This window comes from Ochotona curzoniae, unplaced genomic scaffold (genome assembly GCF_017591425.1).
Source record: "Ochotona curzoniae isolate NIBS_2020 unplaced genomic scaffold, NIBS_Ocur_1.0 contig_1274, whole genome shotgun sequence".
NCBI lineage: Eukaryota > Metazoa > Chordata > Mammalia > Lagomorpha > Ochotonidae > Ochotona > Ochotona curzoniae.
In genome coordinates, this window is record NW_024465023.1 from 32,370,410 (window position 1) to 32,391,101 (window position 20,692).

The window sequence follows — 20,692 nt, forward strand, 5'->3', positions numbered from 1 at the left end:
TTCTCATATCCTGCTTGTGCAGAACCTCAAGGATTCCCAGGAATGTGAGATTAGGGGTTTTTCATGTCCGTCATGGCTATTCACACAGCCCAGGCATGCGTACTCATCTCTTTATCTGTTCCTAGATGACCAAAACCATTTTGCAACCTTTCAATGAATATGACAGTGTCAATGAATTTTGCTAACACCGTGCACACTCAAATTATTTAGCCCATAATGGATTGATATATATAGCAAAACATTAAATTTTATGAAGCTCTGGAAAGGCGATGAAAAGCACATTGGTGTCTACACATCAGTTAATCTTGTCCACATTTTACCCAATTTCTAGAAACTGCCAAAATATTAAAAAAAAATTTGCTAACTGTGTTCTGGAATTAGTAAGGTAAAAGGTAAGAGGAAAACATAGATGTATGCGTGAACATGAAGGTGATGGAGGGAACAAAGGTGATAGCCTAAAATTATCACACTGGCATGGTGGATGACATTGAGCAAATATTGGGATAGAAGTAATGAGGAAAAAAGGATGAGTTTACATGATTGGGAGTGATACAGTGATTTCAGAGATAGTAAGAGTATCAGTGTCCCACATGTGACACACATTCCTAGGTGATCTGTGGGTTCTTTGGCATGCAGAAGTCACCTATCTTACTTAGCTAAACCACATGAGACTTCTCTGACACTTGACTTTATACAGAGGTCAAATGCAAGAGTACTTTAAAAAGTCCATGATAAAATACAATTAAAAGGTAAATCCATTTTGGTGCAAAATTTTAGAAATCCATGCATTTTTTGCAAAGTATATTTCTTTTTTTTTTTGCAAAGTATATTTCTATAAGCTTTATTTTTTTATATGATAACTTTTTTTAGATCTCCTTTTAGTTTTTTTTTTTTTTTATTACATTGCGTTATGTGACACAGTTGTAGGCACTGGGATCCCCCCCAACGCTTCCCCCCTTGGTGGATTCCTCTACCTTGCTGCATTGCCACAGTTCAAGTTCAGTTGGGGTTCTTTCATTGCAAGCATATACCAAGCATAGAGTCCAGCATCTTATTGTCCAGATAAGTTCAACGGCTTCTTGTGGAGATCATCTCTGGTCCGAAGGTAGAGCCAGCAGAGTGTCATCCCGACCAATCAAAAGCCCCGACATAACATTAGCAACAATCCACAACATTATGGAATTAGTGGACATAGTATTGAGTAACCCATATTTATTGTAAAAGATTTATTTATTTAAAAGGCAGGACGAGAAAGAAAGAGAGAGAGAGAGACAGACAAACATTGAGAATGAGAATCTTCGATCTTCCATCTGTTGGCTCACTGCCTTCCACTTCCCTTCCCAGATGTCTTCAATGTCCAGGGCCAGGCCAATGTCAGGAGTCTAGAACTCAGTCTGAGTCTTCCACATGGGTGAGATGGCAGAACTCATTCATTTCAGCCATCATCGGTTTCGTCCTAGGGAGTGCATTAGCAGGAAACCAGGATAAGGAAGGAACCAGGAACCCCAAATACTACAGTGTGAGATGTGGGCATGTGAAGTGGAGGGTTAAATCCACTGCACCAAACACCTGCACCCATACCACATCTGTCCATAATTTAAAGGGCACATGAATCTCCTAGAAACTTTATAAAAATGCAATTTCTGATTTCTTAGGTCTAGGGTGAAGTTAGGCTGTGGTGTATTTCCTTCTAGCTTTCAGGTGGTGATGATGTTTCTGGCCTGAGAACTGCATTTGGAATAGCAAGATCCAGAGTTTGGCTGGACCTCTCGGTGAAAGTCATATCTTAAAAAATTCATTAAAGATAGTTTTTCATAAATATAACTAGTATATATTATTACACTGCTATTAACTTCCTATATGCTAATATTTGAAATCATTTCCATCGCTGTCCCCCAGCGATGGACTTGGTGCATGGAGCCGATAATAATAACACGCGTGGACTCTGGCTGATGGTCAAAAGCCGAAGTTTATTGGTGGCATCAGACTTTATACACTGAGGGTCATATTGAATAAGGGAGGGAGTATTGAGCTTATCAACAAACCCATCAACTGTTTCTGTACTTTTGTTTGGAACTCCTTTTGTTTTGTGTATTCCACCAAGTGTTCTCATTCACATGCTGTCCACTCAACTGTTCTCATACAAATGATATCCAATCAGGTATACAAAAGGTATCCGTTCGGTTGTTCTCATACAAATATTATCCAATCAATTGTAATCTGTGTTCCCTGACCTTCTAGGGTCACAATGTCCTTCTACAATTGACCAAAAAAGATAAAATATTTGTCTGGCCATATTGCCATGAGTTCTTTCTACTCATTCCTTGTTTGGTTAGAGCCCTTGAAAAACACTCTGTGAGCAAGTTAAATCTGTGCATCTGCTACACAGTATCCTAATCAGGGCTGCCATCTGGTGAACGCACAGAACAGCCAGGTGGTAGACATGCAGTCATGGAAAGTGCCTTGAAGAGGCAGACCGGCCATCTGTGTCTAGTTCCAGCTTTTCCTGCTACTCTAGGTTCTTGTGCTCTGTTGAAACTATTTTCTGCTGTGCAGAGCGATTGTGTATGTTTGTTTTCGTGAGGTGTGAAAGCATCTAGAGTGCTGCTTATAAAGGGCATTCAAAAGATACTACAGGAGATCCTCTTAAGAGCATAACTAGGGTCTTCCAGACCTTGAGTAGAGTAAGTTGAAAAGGAGAGGCATTGAGGATAAACACATGCTCTTTAAGAAGCAATTTGCTGATTTGTCCCCTCTTCTTTAACTTGAGGCTTTTATTGCTCAAACTTCTTTTCCCCTCTGAAGATCTAGTAGGTTAGCTGCATCAAACACCAGCTGTCTGCTGCTGGGAGTAGATTTTTTTTTTTCCCCCATCTGCATTAACAGAGATGAGAAAATCGGTCAAAGGCGAGAATGTTGACCATTTCTTTGTTTCCCTTCCTTTGCAGATTATTCCTCTGCCGTGCAGAAGTTTTCCCAGACACTGCAATCCTTTCAGTTCGATTTCATCGGAGACACTCTGACAGATGATGAGATTAACATCGGTGAGTCCCTCTGGGAGGTCTGAGACCATGCAGCCTCTTTGGTTGGAGGGCATAGAGCACCTGGATAGCCTCATTCCCTCTGGCCCAGTGCCAAGCTTCTGGGAAGCTGCTTGGGAGGGATAAGAAAACATTGCCTGCCAGTCCCACTTCTCATAATAGCAGTCAAAAGATATCTCTGAAACCTCTACTGAGGCCTGGCTCAGTCAGTCTGCAGGGGGGACTTTGTTTAAGGTATATAATACATGAAAGTAGGTATTTTCATAGAGGATGAACTGGAGTGATTTTTTTGGGGGGGAGTTATTGTCCAAAGCTATTCAAAATAAGAGTCCTTTCAGGAGCATATTCCCCCAGAAAGTTTGCAATTGTGCACATATAATGTTTCAGGCAACAAGAGTTTTGGCATCTCCCTTGGAAACCGGCTTGCTCTATTAGCTGCCTGATCTTGAACTGGCTGTTTCCCCTCCTAGAGTATCAGTGGTAACTCCTGTAGAATGGAGTTATTGTCTCTCAAAAAATGTTAGAGGAAATTGAATAGTGAAAGGTGAAAGAACTTTGTGGATGTAGTAGGTTGTTAAGAAGTTAAACAAAAGGTCAACAAACAATGGCCCTTGAGCCAAATCCAACTTCTCAAGCTGGTTTTGTAAGTGAAGTTTTATTAGGACATTGGCACGCCCATTCTCAGTGTTATCTATTGGTGTTTTTGCAGTCCAGCTGGAGTGTTGAGTGGTAGTGACAGAGACTGGGTGACCTGTAAAAGCCTAATCTGTTTACCTTCTTGTCACCTAAGAAAAACTTCATTGACTTCAATTTGAAGGATTAGTGGAGAGCATTTGCTGGAGGAGAAAACTGAAGCACAGAATTACTAGAATGACCTAATGTTACTGGAAAATGAACTCAATTATATTTATAAACCCAAGAACTAAAACATAAAGATGACATTACTGTGCCGAGTGTAATAAATTTGAGTGATATATATATAAGTTTAAAATTGCCTAAGATAGTAAGATATCCCTTATTATTTATAATAAGAGATCATATGATCTCTTAAATCTTTTCTTGTAAATGTATATTCCTGTATTCAGTTGTGTTTGTATTAATTACACGAATGTATCTTTTCAACCTAGCATTTCTGTCGTAAGCATTTTCCAATATCATTTAAAAATTGTAAGTTTCATGTGGGACAAGTACATTATTATTCATTGCTCTTTCCCATGCAGAAAGGTGCGCCTGGCATATGCTCAATATGTATTTGGTGAATGAATGAGTAGTAGATGTATTTGAATCTCACTATCATAGGAAATATAACATTTTAATAAATTGTTGGATATTTAGCACATTTCCAGTTTTAAAATATTGTACATAGTCGGATATTTAGGATATTTCCAATTTTAATATTTTACATAGTACTGCAATGGTTATGTATGTGATTCTGATTGGTGAGTGATTAGTTTAAATTAGGCTATGTAAATAATGAGATATATGACTATTTGGGCTGTTTCCTTATTCAGTCTATGTATGCAGATCTGTCTTGGCCCAAGGGTGTGTGACTCACTTACAAGTTAATGTCATGGGCTCTGGAGTCAGACAGCCTAAATTGAGTTTTACAATTTATTAGTTGTGTAAATTTGGCAAGGAATTTTACCTCTGTACATGCTAATTTTTGTCATGTGTAAGATGGTGTTGAAGTCATCAGTGTGTGCCAAGTGAACATAGTGGTTAAATAAATGTTAGCTAGTTAATATTATTGTTAAAATAAGCTTGGATTTAGTTGTGTTCCTTTCTTAAAATAACTGTTACTTGACGGTTAATTGGTGACTTTGAAGATGGCAGAGGAGTGGGTGATACATGGTACATGGAATTCCATAAATGCCTCCTTTGTTTCACAAGAAGGGTCTGGATCTCAATAGGTGCCTGTTTGCACCAAAGGCAACTGACAAAGCAGAGAGCTTTCCCTGGTGTACTTTATGCAGAACTTTGTGCTTAAGCTCTCTCACCTCTTTGAACTTCATCACAAATATCAATAAGTAAGTGCAGGAAAAAGGATGATGTGTGAACCTGTGCATAGTAACTTGTAGAGACGAATAAAAATGACTGGTGTCTGTGGGATTCATGAAAACTTCTGGCTGTGAAATCTTTGCTTCTTAGTGTCTAATTTACAATAACTCTTTAACTCAGTTGCCATTTGCCTGCCAATTTAAGAGGCTCTTAGTTATCATCTGACTGTCACTCTTAGGGATACTGACTCAATGAACTGACTTTTATTGAAGGAGAAGAACTGAAGAGAGGTTTTGAGAATTCATTGGCCTGCATGGTCATTGTCGTGTTGAATTTGTCATTTTGAAAACTGGGAGAAGAGTCATCAGTGCCCTGGCAGCTGAGGCTGAGGCTCTGTGGAGGCTTTGAGAAATCTGGGGTTTCTTCTGGGATGCTATTCTTGGCAAAGAACAGTTGCTTTGGAAGCTGAGATAGCAGAGTTGGCTCCAAGTCAGTACATTGCCTTTTTCATTAGGAAAAAAAAAAAAACTGGGAAAAATAAGATGGAATTTTGGATTACGCTGTCAGATTTCACATGGCATGTGCAAGCGACCTTTCCAGAGTGAGTTTTCCATGAGGACTCAGAGGTAACTCGATCACGTTAACCCTCTTATTGGTACTGATTACCTAACAGAGATGGCTCCGATTCCCAGGGTGCAAGAGGAAGAGTGCCTTTCCGGTTGATCAGTTCTAGGACATATTCTTTTCATTGTGTGCAGTATGGACAGTGGAGAAGTGGTGTTTCACTTCTCTCATGACGTTTGTCACTGCCGTACATCAGGACGTCCATACTTTCAGTTGACATTCAGTATCCTTTTTTTGTGCTTTGTTGGCCCAGTAGCCAAGGGAAATGCCAGGTTTTAGGGAGTCCTGTGTCTACTTCGGGTTTTAGTTTAATCTGTTAGCTATGGGATCTTGGCAATGTGCCTTGAGCTCTGTTTTGCTTATCTGTGAAATGAGGAGTGCAACCTATATGAAGAAGTTGTAAGGAGTAGTTCAGATAACACATATGTGAAAAAGTGTCAGATAACACATATGCTCAAAGTCTGGCATAAAGTCCATACTCTGTAATTCATAGTTGACAGAAACGGTTGTTGCTTTGAAACTACACTTCTACAAATTAACTATGAAAGGAAAATGGAGAATCATAAAATGCTAGTGTTACCAGGTACCTGAGAGTGTGTCTAGATCTCTTATGTCTAATATGGCTTTATATCAGAATCCTCTAGGGGTCTTGTTGGTCTCGAGGGTATGCCTCTCGGTCACCTGACTCCCACTAGGCCCTACCTCTTAAAGGTAGCACCACCTCATAACATTTGCCACATTGAGGACCAATCCTACAGCATCTGAACAACCGGTGGACAAATTAAATCTGAAGTGTAGCAGCTTCCTGCTTTCTCACAGTGCTAGGAGTGAGAACAAAGCTTTCCTAATCGGGTTGAGAGAATCTGCTTGCTCTTTTTTGAGGATTCCTGATACACGCTTTTTCGTTTGTCATCAGAGTGTGGATGTCTGTAGGTGCCTCCGTTGCCTTGCACCTTTCCCTGGTACTGATCTGAGTAGAATTTCTGAGTAATGAGTGAGATTTAAGAAAAGACATGCAGATAAAATATACAAAGGCATATGTGAGGGAAGAAAAGTTATCTTTCTCCCCAGACCCATCTTGTAGACATTTGGGGAATGAAGCTGAGAATAGGAAAGCTCTGTCTCTCACATAAATAAGCTAAGAGAAAAAGAAAAAAAAAAAAAAAAGAAAAAAAAAACCCGGTGTCATCAGATACCTGTTCCAGCTTTCTGGGCACTTGGGGTTCAGATCACATTAAGCATTGTCTTTCCGTGATTCCACCTCAACTCTTGTCCAACATGTTAGCAATCAGTGAACAATTTCCGGCACATCATAAACCTCTTCAGTTGAAGTAGGGTCAAATAACAGCCCCTTGAGGACCTCTGTTGATACTGCTGCTTGTTGACCCACCCTTTTCATTTCATAAATGCATCATTTTCCAAATGCAGCTTTCCCTGCTATGCCATAGAGATGCACTGTCCCCCACAAAATCACTTTTTTAGAGAAATACGTATGTAGTTTCTTCATAATTGTGTTTTCTATGGCCTTTTTGAAGATTTCCCATACATGAATTTCAAAAAGTTTTAAAACAGAATAAACTCATAATTACAATTTCTGCATACTCTTTCAAGTGCCCTTGTATGTCCAGTTCAAAGTAGCTGGATCATACGGTAACAATCTGTAATTTTTAAAAAGGATTTATTTGTTTTTATTGCAAACTTAGATATACAGAGAGGAGGAGGAGAGAGAGAGAGAGAGGATGGTCTTCCATTAGATGATTCACTCCCCAAGCAGCTACAACAGCTGGAGCTGAGCCAATCTGAAGCCAGGAGCCACGAGGTTACTCCAGGTATCCCACATGGGTGCAGGGTCCCAAGGCTTTGGCCCATCCTTGACTGCTTTCCCAGGCCAGAGGCAGGGATGGGAAGTGGGGCTGCCTGGATTAGAACCAGTGCCCATATGGGATCCCTGCATGTGCAAGGTGAGGACTTTAGCTGCTAGGCCACCACGCCAGGCCCTAACAATCTAATTTATAAACGAAATCTCCATATTGTGTAGTTGTTTTTTTTTATGAAGATATGTAATTAGTGAGAAGAGAATATTTCTAAAAGATTTATTTGTTTTTAATAGAAAGGTATATCAGGGTAACAGAGAGAAAGAGAGATACTCCATCCTTTGGTTCACTTTCCAAGCAGCAACTGTAGGAGTTGAGCCAATCTGAAGCCAGGAGCCAGGAGCCTCATCCAGGTCTCCCTCACGGGTGCAGGGTCCCAAGGCTTTAGGCCATCCTCAACTGCTTTTTCAGGCCACAAGCAGGGAGCTGGATGGGAAGTGGAGCAGCTTGGATGTGATTTGGTGTTCATATGGAATCCTGGCGCTTGCAAGGGTGAGGATTTAGCCATTTGAGCCATTGTGCCAGGTTCGAGAAGAGTATATCATTAGCTGTCACTTGCTGAGTACCTGGGATGCGAAAAAATATTTTGCATATATTATCTAATCCTCAGAGCAGTTTGAAGAAGATAAACTGAGACTATGTGAGATCATAGAGATCTTGTTATGTTTATAATGTTTTGTATAATACTCTTTTATAATAGCTATAAGAATAGTTCAGTAAGTTGAGGTACTTAATTATTCCTCAATCATTGGACACTTTGGTTTCAATTACTTATTATCATTAATACCATTGAATACCTACATTTGGGCATAAAATTTATTCTATATATTATGGATTATTTTTAGGCAGGGAGTCCCAAAATGAACTCATTAGATAAGAGGGTATAAATAATTTAAGCCCTTTGATCCGTGTTGCCAATTTTCAGTGGAACGTTACAATGCTGTTAGAGGATAGTGTAAAACAGTGTTAGCAAATTTAATCAGCTTTCCCATGGTTCAGGTGGTGATGGTGGATGATGTAAGATCTGAGAACTGTGAAGCTTCTGCCTTTTTTCACTTTTATTTACAGTTTTGCTGTTTTCCTTTGACATTTTCTAGGTATAGTTATCTTTTGCTAGTGTTCTTTTTTAAGGAAGTAGTCTTTTTAAAAAATGCTTATTTACTTTTAATTTAAAGCCAGAGTTACAGAGAAACAGGTAGAGGGAGAGATACCAAGTTAGAAAGAGAAAGAGAGGAAGGGAGGTTGGGAGGGAGGGAGGTTGAAAGGAGGGAGGGAGGTTGAAGAGATGGAGGGACAGAAAGAAAGAGAAAGAGAGAAATATCTTTTATCTGCTGGCTCACTTTGCAAATGACTACAATGACCAGAGCTGGGCCAGGCTAAAGCCAGAAGCCAGCAGCTTCTTCCACATCTGCCACATGGATGTAGTAGGCTCCCTAGCACTTGAACTTTCCTCTGCTGCTTTCTTGGGTGTACTAGCAGGGAGCTGGATCAGAAGTGGAGCAACTGGGACATGAACCAGTGCCCATATGGGATGCTGGCATCAGAGCTGGTGGAGTTTGAGGTGCTATGCTACAGTGCCAAGCCCTGGTGTCTTCTTTTAGTGTCAGGAAACATTTAGACTTTATCAAAGAGTTTTACTCTCCATTTTCTAAGACATGTTTTGTGGTGTTGATGGAGTAGGAGATGTTCATGATGGGTTTGGTGTTGGTGGTCATTATTGCGGCCTCTCTTTTTATGTTTTAAAGATTTATTTGTTTTTATTGGAAAGGCAGATATACAGAGAGGAGGAGAAGCAGAGAGGAAGATCTTCCATTAGATGGCTCACTCCCTAAGTGACCGCAATGGCTGGAGCTGTGCTAATCCAAAGCCTGAAGCCAGGAGCTTCTTCCAGGTCTCCCACGCGGGTGCAGGGTCCCAAAGCTTTGGGCCACACTCGACTGCTTTCCCAGGCCACAAGCAGGGAGCTGGATAGGAAGCTGGGCTGCTGGGATTAGAACTGGTACCCATATGGGATCCCGGTGCGTTCAAGGTGAGGACTTTAACTGCTACACAATAGCTCTAGGCCCCTCTCTTTTTATTTTTCTGATCTAAATGTATTAGTCATTCTTCCTTTAAGGAGAGGGAAATATGGGCATGGTGTGATAGAATAGTGGTTAAAGTCCTCGTGCCGGGATCCCATATTGTCGCTGGGAAGAGAAGAGACAAAGAGGAATATATTCTTTCCACTGATTCTTGGGGCATGAACCGGTGGATGGAAGATCTTTCTCCCTGTCTCTCCTTCTCTGTAAATCTGCTTTTCCAATAATATGAAATAAATCTTTTTTTTTAAAAAAGAAGGTATAAGTTTAAATATTTATTCATAAATTTTCATTTAAATAAATTTTAAATTAATTCAAACTTTTAGTCTTTGAATAGATTAAAAACTTAGAAATTTTAACAATATGATAAATGCCTTTTGATCACAATAATAAAATACTCTTACAAGTGAACAGTAAAGGCAAATAACCCAGCTAAAATGGGCAAAATAATTGAGTAGATGTCTGCTCCAAGAGGGTGTACAGATGGCCAAGAAGCATATGAAAAATGGAAAAGAGTTTCAATGTCATTAGCCAATGCCAAACAAAAGCACAGTGAGATAACATTTAAAACCCCCTAGGATTTTGAGTGTTGAAAAGATGAGTAATAATAACTGTTAGTAAGATTGTGGAAAATTTGGAACCCTCATACATTGCTTTTAGTAAAATAAAATTGTGTGGGTGACTTGGAAGTAAATGTTGGTCTTGCTTCAAAAGTTAATCATAGAGCTAACGCATGATGATCTGGCAGTTCCATATCTACATATGTACCTCAAGAAAATGAAAATACATCCATGCCCCATAGTTACATTATTAATAATAGCCAACAAATAGGAACAGCTCTAATGCCCATCAGTTGATTTTTATGGAACAAATGTGATATATCTGTACAGTGGTGTGTTTCCTGGTAATACAATTAAATGAAAGATTAATACTGCATACAACATGGATGGATCTTGAAAACATTATGCTGTGTCAAAGATATCAGGTACAAAGGTTACATATTTTATTACCCTTAATATTAATATGAAATGTCTGGAGTAGACAAATCCATGAATACATGAAGTGCATTAATGGTTGTCTGGGTGTGGGAGACAGCACGTGGGGTAGTGCTAATAGGCTTGGGGTTTCTTTAGGGTTGATGGAATTGATTTGGAACTAGATAACAGAGATGAGTTTACAATGTTTGAGTCTACTGAAATCCATTGAGTTGCATACTTTAAAGTGGTATATTTTATATCTCCATTTAAAAAGTGCTATGACCATTTGGATAAAGGTTACTTTGAGACATACTTAATATTGTCAAATTTATACTTTATTTCCTCATGAATGGTGATGACACATTCCTGTCAAAAGTTTATTGCTGGTGATAGTGATTTTTGCTATCTATTATCCGTTGCAAGATTCAGATAGTATATGATAACCTGTCCAGATAGTAGGTAGTAACCCAATCATAAGTTAACTGCACTTAAAGAGGTATAGACAGTGTATAGCAGCAAGACCTTACCTGTGGCAACAAGACAGGTCTAGATTTGAAGCCCAACTCTACTGTTTACTTCTTGTGGCACCTTAAGCACTCATTTAGCTTCTGACAGCCTTAGCTTTACCCCTTCAAATTAGGAATGGCATGGCATTTGATAAAGTTATTGTGAGGATTAAACCCCCCAGGCAAAACGTTTGACCATTTGCAGTTCAGGAAACTGATTGTTTCCTTTAGATACTCCAGTATAATGCTTGTCACATTTCCTTTTCAGGCAAACTGATCTTGTCTGGAAACATGTCAAACTAACAACAGAAGTGTGATTCACTTTGTAACACACAACTTCTGAGGTCTGGAGGTCAATGAACATTTTAGTTTTTAGGGTTTTTTTTTTTTTCTCATTAATTTTTTTCCAAATAGGATATTTACCTTCTCTGTGCTGTGGTTGCACTTTGACCCAATTTGCAGTTTTTACAAAGGTTATCTCCCTGAATATGTGTAGCAACTTGATCCTTGGAAGAAAGAAATGCTACTTTCTTGTATCCTGTATTTACCCGGAAAGGAACTTCCTTTAATACTAAATGCTGAATGGTCCAGTTCTCTCAGGAAGGGAAATTGATATTTGGCTTAAAACATTGTTTTTTAGATTCTGATATATATTCCTTTTAAGACTAATGAGATAACAGATTTTGAATTAGGATTATAGTCAAAGGCTTAAAATGCTCCACTAAAGAGAGAGAATGAGAGAGAGAGAGAGAGAGAGAGAGAGAGAGAGAGAGCAGAAGCACACAACTGAAAAAAAATATTTTAATTAGATACCATTTGAGAATATATTTTCTGATTCTGGTGAGAACTTGGGGAATTTGCAGGGACACTGTGTAGGCACGTATTTAGTCCAGAGATTAAGTTGCCACTTTGAATGTGTCATCATGTATTGCAGTGCCTGAGTTGAAGTCCCAACTCTGCTTCCAATTCCAGCTTCCTGCTAATTTATACCCTGGCAGGAGCAAGGTAATGGCTCCAAAAGTGGATCCCTGACACCTATATAAGAATTCCACATTGAGTTCCAGGTTGCTGACCCATCCCTGGCTATTGGGGCATTTGAAGATCTCTGACTCTGTCTTCCAAATAAAAATGAATAAATAAATAAATAATCAAAATTTAAAATATTTTGTTTAATTTATATATGTTTATATTTTTGTGTATGAAGGAATTGAAGTCCAGGGAGGAGAATTGGCTTGCTCAGTCATCACCCTGGCAGTAAGTGGCAGAAGTGGCACTAGAAAGGCAGAAAGATGGGAAGGGGGGGAATGAGTGATGTTTATTATCTACTGTGTGTCGACCTTTCATGTTTACCGTCTGCCTTACTCCTTACAACAGTACTGTCAGCTAGATAATTTCCATTCCTCTTTGACAGGTAAGGCCATTGGATCTCAAAGGGGTAAAGTAATTACAACACAGCAATCTGATATTATGAGGCTGTCCATCCCAATGTATTGCTCTCGGTACTTTATGCTTCTTTTATTTCCGTTTGTTGTCCCTGAGCTGGAATCCCCATCATCTAGTGCCCATCTAATTTTTTAAAAAAATAAGATGCATTCTCTTTCTTTTCTATAGTACTCTAAAGATAGGTTTTTTTTTTTTTTTTTTTTTTAGTAGATACATCCTGAAGGTGGGGAATGGTTTTCCTCAGGAGACTGTATGTGCTGTCATTTAAGATCACTGACAGTCCAGGTAACCTGAGACCTTTGGGTTTTCTGCAGTGAGAAGTTTTCAGTTTTATTATTTTACTTTTTAAAGGTTTTGTTTGTATTTATTTGAAAGGTAGAGTTAGAGAAGGAGAGAGATTGGTCTTTCATCTGGTAGTTCATTTTGCAGATGTCTACAATAAAGGCTGGACTGTGAGCCAGACTTAAGCTGGGAGCCACGAGCTTCTTCTGGCTCTCCCCTGTGGATGCAGAGGCCCAAGCACTCGGGCAATTGCTTGCTGCTTTCTCCTGTGCATTGGCAAGGAGCCGGATCAGAAGTGGAGTAGCTGCGATTTGAACCAGCACACCCATGGGATGCTGGTAATGCAAATGGTGACTTAATTTGCCAAGCCATAGTGCTAGCTCAAAACTTTCAGCTTTAAGACTTGAGTTGTCGGGCCCAGCGACCTAGTGGCTAAAGTCCTCGCCTTGAAAATGCCGGGATCCTGTATGGGCGCCAGTTCTAATCCCGGCAGCTCCACTTCCCATCCAGCTCCCTGCTTGTGGCCTGGGAAAGCAGTCGAGGACAGCCCAAAGCCTTGGGACCCTGCACCCGTGTGGGATACCCGGAAGAAGTTCTGGATCCTGGCTTCGGATCAGCATAGCATCGGCCATTGTGCTCACTTGGGGAGTGAATCATCGGATGGAAGATCTTCCTCTCTAGGTCTTTCCTCCTCTCTCTATATCTGACTTTCCAATAAATAAATCTTTTTTTAAAAAAAAAAAGACTTGAGTTGTCTTGAGTACACAAGACAAGTTGGTTACAAAGGCAAGTTGGTCATGTTTGCTGATGGTGGTAGGTAGGGCTTGAAGCATATGCAGTGGGTTGAATGAGATGACATGAGTCTCTTTGGCTACTATAGAATAAGATATTTATCTGTTGGTTGTGTTTGGGAACCTAGTGTCTAAACTCTAATAAAATCAGGCCAGAAACATGATATGTAAATATATAATAAGGGGAACTAGAGAAGATTAGCTCGCTCTGGATGCTGTCTGTGTTCCCAGAACACGATTTTTCAGTCTAAGAATTACCTGGGAGTATCCAGGTAATTCAGTGTTACTTCCAGACTCAGCAGCTCCGCATTTCCCACTGCATTTGCGTTATCTCTGGCCAGTCAACCTTTCCTATAGACACTTAGCAGACTGTGATACTGTAATATAGCATGATATAAATTTTTTTCTTTGTCCCTGGTATCTGATATCGATCCTCTAAACCCTTGTGGTTTCCTAACTGATAGAAGTAAAAACGAATGCCTTTCAGTGTTAATAAGACAATTCCAACTATACTTACGTATTTTGGTGAGATGATTCTTACAGAGTGTTGGTCAGAGGAACCAATTATATGGCTACAAGTTTGGAACTTTTGACTCCTCTAGCCAGGGAGGACAGAATGACTAGAAATGGACTCAATCATACTCGATCACACCTGTTACAAACACTAAGCAACTGAGGGGAGGAAGGTTCTAGTAAATTACAAACAGGAATGACTATCTTTTTCATTTGGAAATAATAATAATAATGAAACATTAAGCACTAGGCTTCAGAGAACTTCCAGGACAGTGAACACCTTGCAGAAACTAACAGATTGCCAGCCGAAGGAGGGCATGGAAACTGCGCTGCTTCCCACCTACCTAGTCCTATGTATATTTCTTGAGTTCTATGCTTTGCAATAAACTGGCAATAATAAGTAAAGTGTTTTCCTGAGTTCTGTGAACCATTCTAGAAAATTACCAAACCTGAGGTTTCATTCTTGAAGATGTCCAAATTATATCGTTGTTGGTTGGGAGTATATTACAATCTAAGACTTGTGATTGGAGTCTGAAGTGAGGGGACGGTCTTTTAGGACCTATGGGGTTGTCACTTGTAGTTAGTGTCACAAGTCATGATTGTTTTTAAATTTTACTTATATAGAGAGAGCATATTTATGTGTTTCATATATACAATGTTAATCACAATATATTTCCTACCCTTCTACTCCCCCCTCTTTTTCCTTCTAATTTTTCTGATAACATACTTTCAATTTACTTTATAATCTGACTTTGTTTTCCACTAAATATCCAACAAGTAGAAATGCACAAGGGCTATAAGCAACAATCAAGTTTCAAGATGTTGATTTTACTCATATACATTAAAATTTTTGTACTCTATGTTAGTTACCACAGATCAGAGAAAACATATGATGCTTTGTATTTTTGTGTCTGGTTCATTTCACTAAAGATAATGATCTTCTATTGTATCCATTCCTTTTAGTAAAAGACCAGATTTCGCTTTTTTATAACTTAGAAGTATTCCATAATGGATATGTACCACATTTTCTCTATTCAGTCATTAGTTACTGGACATCTGGGTTGATTCCTTATCTCTGCTATTGAAAATTGAGATATAAATACAGGGGTACAGATAACTTTAATGTGCTGGTTTAATTTTGTTTGGGTAATTCCCAGAATTAGGATAACTGGGTCATATAGTTCACCTATTTTCAATTTCTGTGGAATCTCCATATCATCCCCCATAATGGTTGTCACAGTTAACATTCACACAAATACTGTATTAGGTGTACCTTTTTCTCTACATCCTCACCAACGTTTGTTATTTTTTGAGTTTGAGTGATAGCCATTCTCACTAGGGTGAGATGAAACCTCCCCCATTAGTGTTTCTTCTTGCATTTCCCTGATGGATAGTTATCTTGCACACTTATTTTTCATGTGTCTATTGGCCATTATAGTTCATCCTCCATAAAATGCCTGTTCATGACCTTTGCCCGTTTCTTAACTGGATTGTTTGTTTTATTGTTGGTGAGCTTCTTGAGGTCCTTACAAACTCCAGTGTGTTATGTGAGTACAGGAAAAAAATGAATATGTTTATTTTGCATGTTTAATATGAGTTTAAATGGTCTGGGGAGGAATGTGATATTTTCATTATTTAAAGTTCCCTAAAAGGCTCTAATGTGTAGCTAGAATTGAGGATCATTGTCTTATACACAACAAGAAATGAAACTAGTATTTATTGAGTGTTTACTTAGCCATCATAGCAACCCTGTGAAACAGGAATTAGTTTTGGGTAAAGAAGGTAGGTCTCAAGTGACTGAGAAATTTGAGATTGAATGTGATTTTTTTTTTTTTTTTTTGCTAAAAAGTAAGCAGTACAGCTCGCAGCCCATTATTTTATCCGGTTTCCATAACTACTCTGAAATAACAGTTATTATTATTCTCATTTTATGATGAGAGTTAAGTCACAAATCAGATAACTTAAGAGAGTTATTTCTTTAGGTTGGTGAAGAGTGGAGTAGGTACCAAAAAGTTTCAGAATTCAAGAAGTGCCATGCTTTACACAGCAAAACCCATTGCTCATACCCTAATCTTTTTCTTACCTATGAAATGAGAGAAGTTCTGGTTATTTCTAAGCACTGCTGTGAAGATTAAATAAAGTGTCAGCTAGGAAAGATCTCTTGAGTAGGGGTATTGGCAGAGAGGAAAGAGAAGAAACACACAATAGACATTGAACACATTTTTGATGCCTAGTGATTAATCTGTGTTACTTTTTATTCTCTTTCCAGCTGAATCCTTCAAGGAATTTGCTGAGTTACTCAATGAAGTGGAAAATGAGAGGATGATGATGGTAGGTCACCAATATTTGGGCCTTAAATTCAAAACAATGGCTGACAATAAGAACATTCTTTCGATCTTTGTTGACTAGCTTAGTCTTCTGCTGTTTTTATTTCTGTCTTATATCCTCTTTGTGTTCTAAGCTAGGGACCAGTGTTGGTGCACTGTAGGTCAGCTCACTGCTTGTGACGTTGGCATCCCATATGAACACACTTGTTCAAATCACCTGAAACCACTTTTTATCTAGCTCCCTGCTGATGTGCTCAGAAAAGCAGTAGAAAATGGCTCAAGTGCTTGGGCTTCTGTCACCAACATGAGTGACTTGCATAGAATTCCAGGCTTCTGACTTTGGCCTAGACCAGACCCTGCCAATGCAGCCATTTGAGAAGTGAACCATTGTATGGAAGATATATCTCTCTCCCTCCCTCCCTCCCTCCTTCCCTCTTGCTCTGTAGCTCTCCCTTGTAAATAAGTAAGTAAATTTTAAAAAAATATATAGGAAATAGGTTGCTTGTACTTTCAAACTGTTGCTTTCAGAGTTCAGCATTATGTAGAGAGAAAACAATGTAGAATAATCACAACCCTGTTGACTTTAGCGAGAATGGACTTTAAAGGACATTAAAATGGGCAATTGAACATGCTGACAAGAATTGGGATCTTTCATGTGGTTAGCCATTTATTAACCTGTTTCTCTGCTACCAGAAATGATATGAGCTTTATTTCTATTTGACAAGTCATTATTTAGTTGAAATATAAATGATAACTCTTCTCTGACTAGGGAAGACTATTAAAATCTCTAATACTTTATTTAAATTGTTTAATATATTTTAAATAATTTTAATCTGCTTGCTTTGTGGCTTTAAGGAGGGAGAAAACAAGAAAAGAGGAAAGGAGAGAGAGAGAGAGAGAGAGAGAGAGAGAGAGAGATTCTTTTATCTGCTGATTCACTTTTTCGATGTCTGAGCCAGGCTGAAATTGGGAGCTAGCAAACCACTCCAGATTTTTCATGTGTGTAACAGGGACCTGAGTACGTGAGATACTGCCCGCTGTCTGCTTGGGTGCACAGGAGCTAGAATGTGAAATTGCAGTGAAGTTGGGACTTGAACTGAGGAACTCAAGTATGGAAGATGGCTTAATTTCTGTGGCAAGCAACTGCTCCCCAAAATTTTGAGAACAATTTTAGTTTGAAATTGAGTGGAAGGCGTATATATACACATATTATTAATATAGTACAGTACAATGTATAATATATAATATAAAATATATTATTAATAGAGTATAATTAATATTAACATAGTATAATATATAGTTACACATTATATTATATGTAATATATAACATATATAGTATATGATAATTAGATAACATAAATATAATATATATTACTCAACCCTTACCCCCCAAATTGCTTCTTGCCATTTCCCATTAGTTATTTCCCATTAATATGGTATGAACAGACTTCAAACATTCATGGAAAATAGAATTAGATTTTATTTTGGTACAAAACAATTTTTTTTAGATTTTATTTTTATTATTTTTTTATTGGAAAGGCGGATATACAGAGAGGAGAGACAGAGAGGAAGATCTTCCATCCGATGATTCACTCCCCAAGTGAGCCCAACGGGCCGATACTATGCCGATCCGAAGCCAGGAGCCTCTTCCGGGTCTCCCACACGGGTGCAGGGTCCCAAAGCTTTGGGCCGTCCTCTGCTGCTTTCCCAGGCCACAGGCAGGGAGCTGGAAGGGAAGCGGGGCTGCCGGGATAGAACCGGCGCCCATATGGGATCCTGGGCGTGCAAGGCGAGGACCTTAACCACTGCGCCACTGCGCTGGGCCCACAAAACAATTTTGAAATCCATAGGGGACTTCATTCAAGTCTCCCACATGGTGGTGGAGGTCAAAGGACTCTAGTCATCTTCCACTGTTTTCCCACATCCATTAGCAAGGAGGTAGATTTTTTGGTAATATACATTGGGATGTAATATTTGAAGATCTCTTATATGTATGGCTTTGTAAGATTTTTTTTTTGCAGCAAAGTAAATATGCATTTTAATTCTGTTTCCCACGAACTTTTCGAAATACCCCCATTTTTGTTATAAATGATGAGCCCTGGATACTTCTTTTTGTTGTGTTTTGTTTGCGTCTTTTAGAATGTCATATGCATAGTAGGAATCATACAGGCATAGGCTTCTTTGACTTAGCAATATGTATTTAAGCTTCCTCCATGTACATTTATGGCTTGATAACACATTTCCTTTTATTATTAAGTAAATATTCTGTTGTAGGATTATATCACTGTTTATCCATTCATCCATGTAAGGTCATTTCACTTTGTTTCAGTGTTAGAAATTATGAATTAACCGGTTGTAAACATTCATCTGTAGGCTTCTGTGTGACTGAATGTCATCAGCTTATTTAGATAAATATGAAGGAGTACTGTTTCTGAATTATATGTTAATAAGCATGTGTTTAGTTTGGTAGGAAATTATAAAACTGTACCATTTTGCATTTCCATCAGTAATGGATGGAAATTCTGATTTCTTCATGTCCTTGTCAGATTGATGTTAGCGTTTTCAATTTTGACCATTCTGATAAGTATGTGGTGGTATCTTATTGGTTTAGTTTTCATTACCTTGATGATATAGGATGTGGAACATTTTTCAAATATATAATTTCCATCTCTATATTTTGTTCATGAGGTATGTGCAGATAGTTTGCCTATTTTTAAATTGATTACTTTCTTCATGTTGCATTTGCAGAGTTCTTTTTTTATATTTATGTGCAAATCCTTTATTAGATACATGTACTTTCCATGGTACATGTAAGCCTCCAGAAAGCACATGTGTCAAATAAGCCCTCAGTGTCCCCCATTCCAATGTGTTCCCAGTCTCCTACCTATTAACAAATGAATGCAACACATTTGTGGTGGCAGTGATGGCAGTGAAGTGGCACTGGCTGGTTTGCACCCATGGTGCCAGGGCAGATACACAATCCCTATCACTTCAAATCTTTGGGGGAAAAAAATAGGACAGGCAACTATGCTGCCATACTGATATTGTTAACTCAGACTTGACATTAGCCAGACCCAGAATACCTGCCAGCTATTGGCTGCTTTTCTCCCAGCAGTGTAATGCTTGCTTAGGTAGCAAGGCAACCTAGGTGTTTTACGAGGTCAATCAGAGATTACACCAGATGCAGACATGTTATAGTTTAGAGCCTTTATTTACTGGCTAGGACTGGTAGGAAGGCAGCCACAGAGCAAGATGCCGATATTGTTCCAAGACCCTAAAGCACAGGGTTCTAAAATGCTTAATTTCCATCCTTTTTGACATAGGCCTCTAGGATGTATTACCTCATCCTGGATATACCAGTTGGTCACTATCTGAAAATAGTCCAGACAGGAAAAGGACGTGTAGCAAGTTGTTTACAGAAGCAAATGGCTGCAGGTAAGGGAGGGGTCACAACTGTCAGGAATAACAATTGTAAATCCTTTGATCTGTTAAGGATCCATTACCCTTTACTTAGAAAAGAAGTCATCCTGAAATAGAAGGATTACATACTTAGGCTCTAGTTCTGGTTCTGCCACTAGCATATTTGTTGATTTAAGACTAATAATGGTATTTTTCTGGGGTCTTTCCTCTAAAGCTTGGGAAATAATCCCCAACTCTTAAATATTATTAAGTATTCGAAATGATATAATGAATAAGAAAGTATTTAATTAAGGGTTAAAATGTATTGATTATTGTAAGTGTTGGTTTTACTTATCTTTGGTTACTCACACAATTCTGCTTGTGCAAATGTGACTTGGCAATTTTCTTAAGAACAGATTTTCTTAAGATCCTAAGGAGAGACCAATATCGTGGGAAGCTTGAAGATGGACCAAGGGCTAATCTGTACAATATTGAATGGTCTCCTCTGCCTAAAGTATTTGTGGAATGCTGCTCATGTCATTTTCACAGACCTTCACTGTCATTTCATTCAGACACTGCTAGAAAAGGCTCAGCTGTACTTCTATTCAGCCCAATTTTCCCCGGATTACTTTCATTCAGTAATAAAGCTGTATAAAATACTAAAGTAGAATTTGTTTTTTTGAGATGTTGTTTTTCTCACCCGTCTAACTAGCCCAGTGCCACATGACCAGTTCTTCTTTTTTTTTTTTTTAATTATGTTGCCTTTTTGTCTCTGGAACTTTCAAATCATGTATTGAATGTTTGCTCTCCATTTCCCTCTTAATTCCGAGAATACTA

General features: G+C 38.7%; 1 protein-coding gene across 1 annotated transcript in view; it reads left to right on the forward strand.

Annotated features, from left to right (window-relative positions):
* OPHN1 (oligophrenin 1) overlaps positions 1–20,692 on the forward strand; it is a 296,207-nt gene that overhangs the window by 66,742 nt on the left and 208,773 nt on the right. The window contains exons 3-4 of the mRNA XM_041000958.1: positions 2,949–3,044; positions 16,397–16,458. Coding sequence (XP_040856892.1) covers positions 2,949–3,044; positions 16,397–16,458 — 158 coding nt within the window. The remainder of the gene's footprint in view (positions 1–2,948; positions 3,045–16,396; positions 16,459–20,692) is intronic.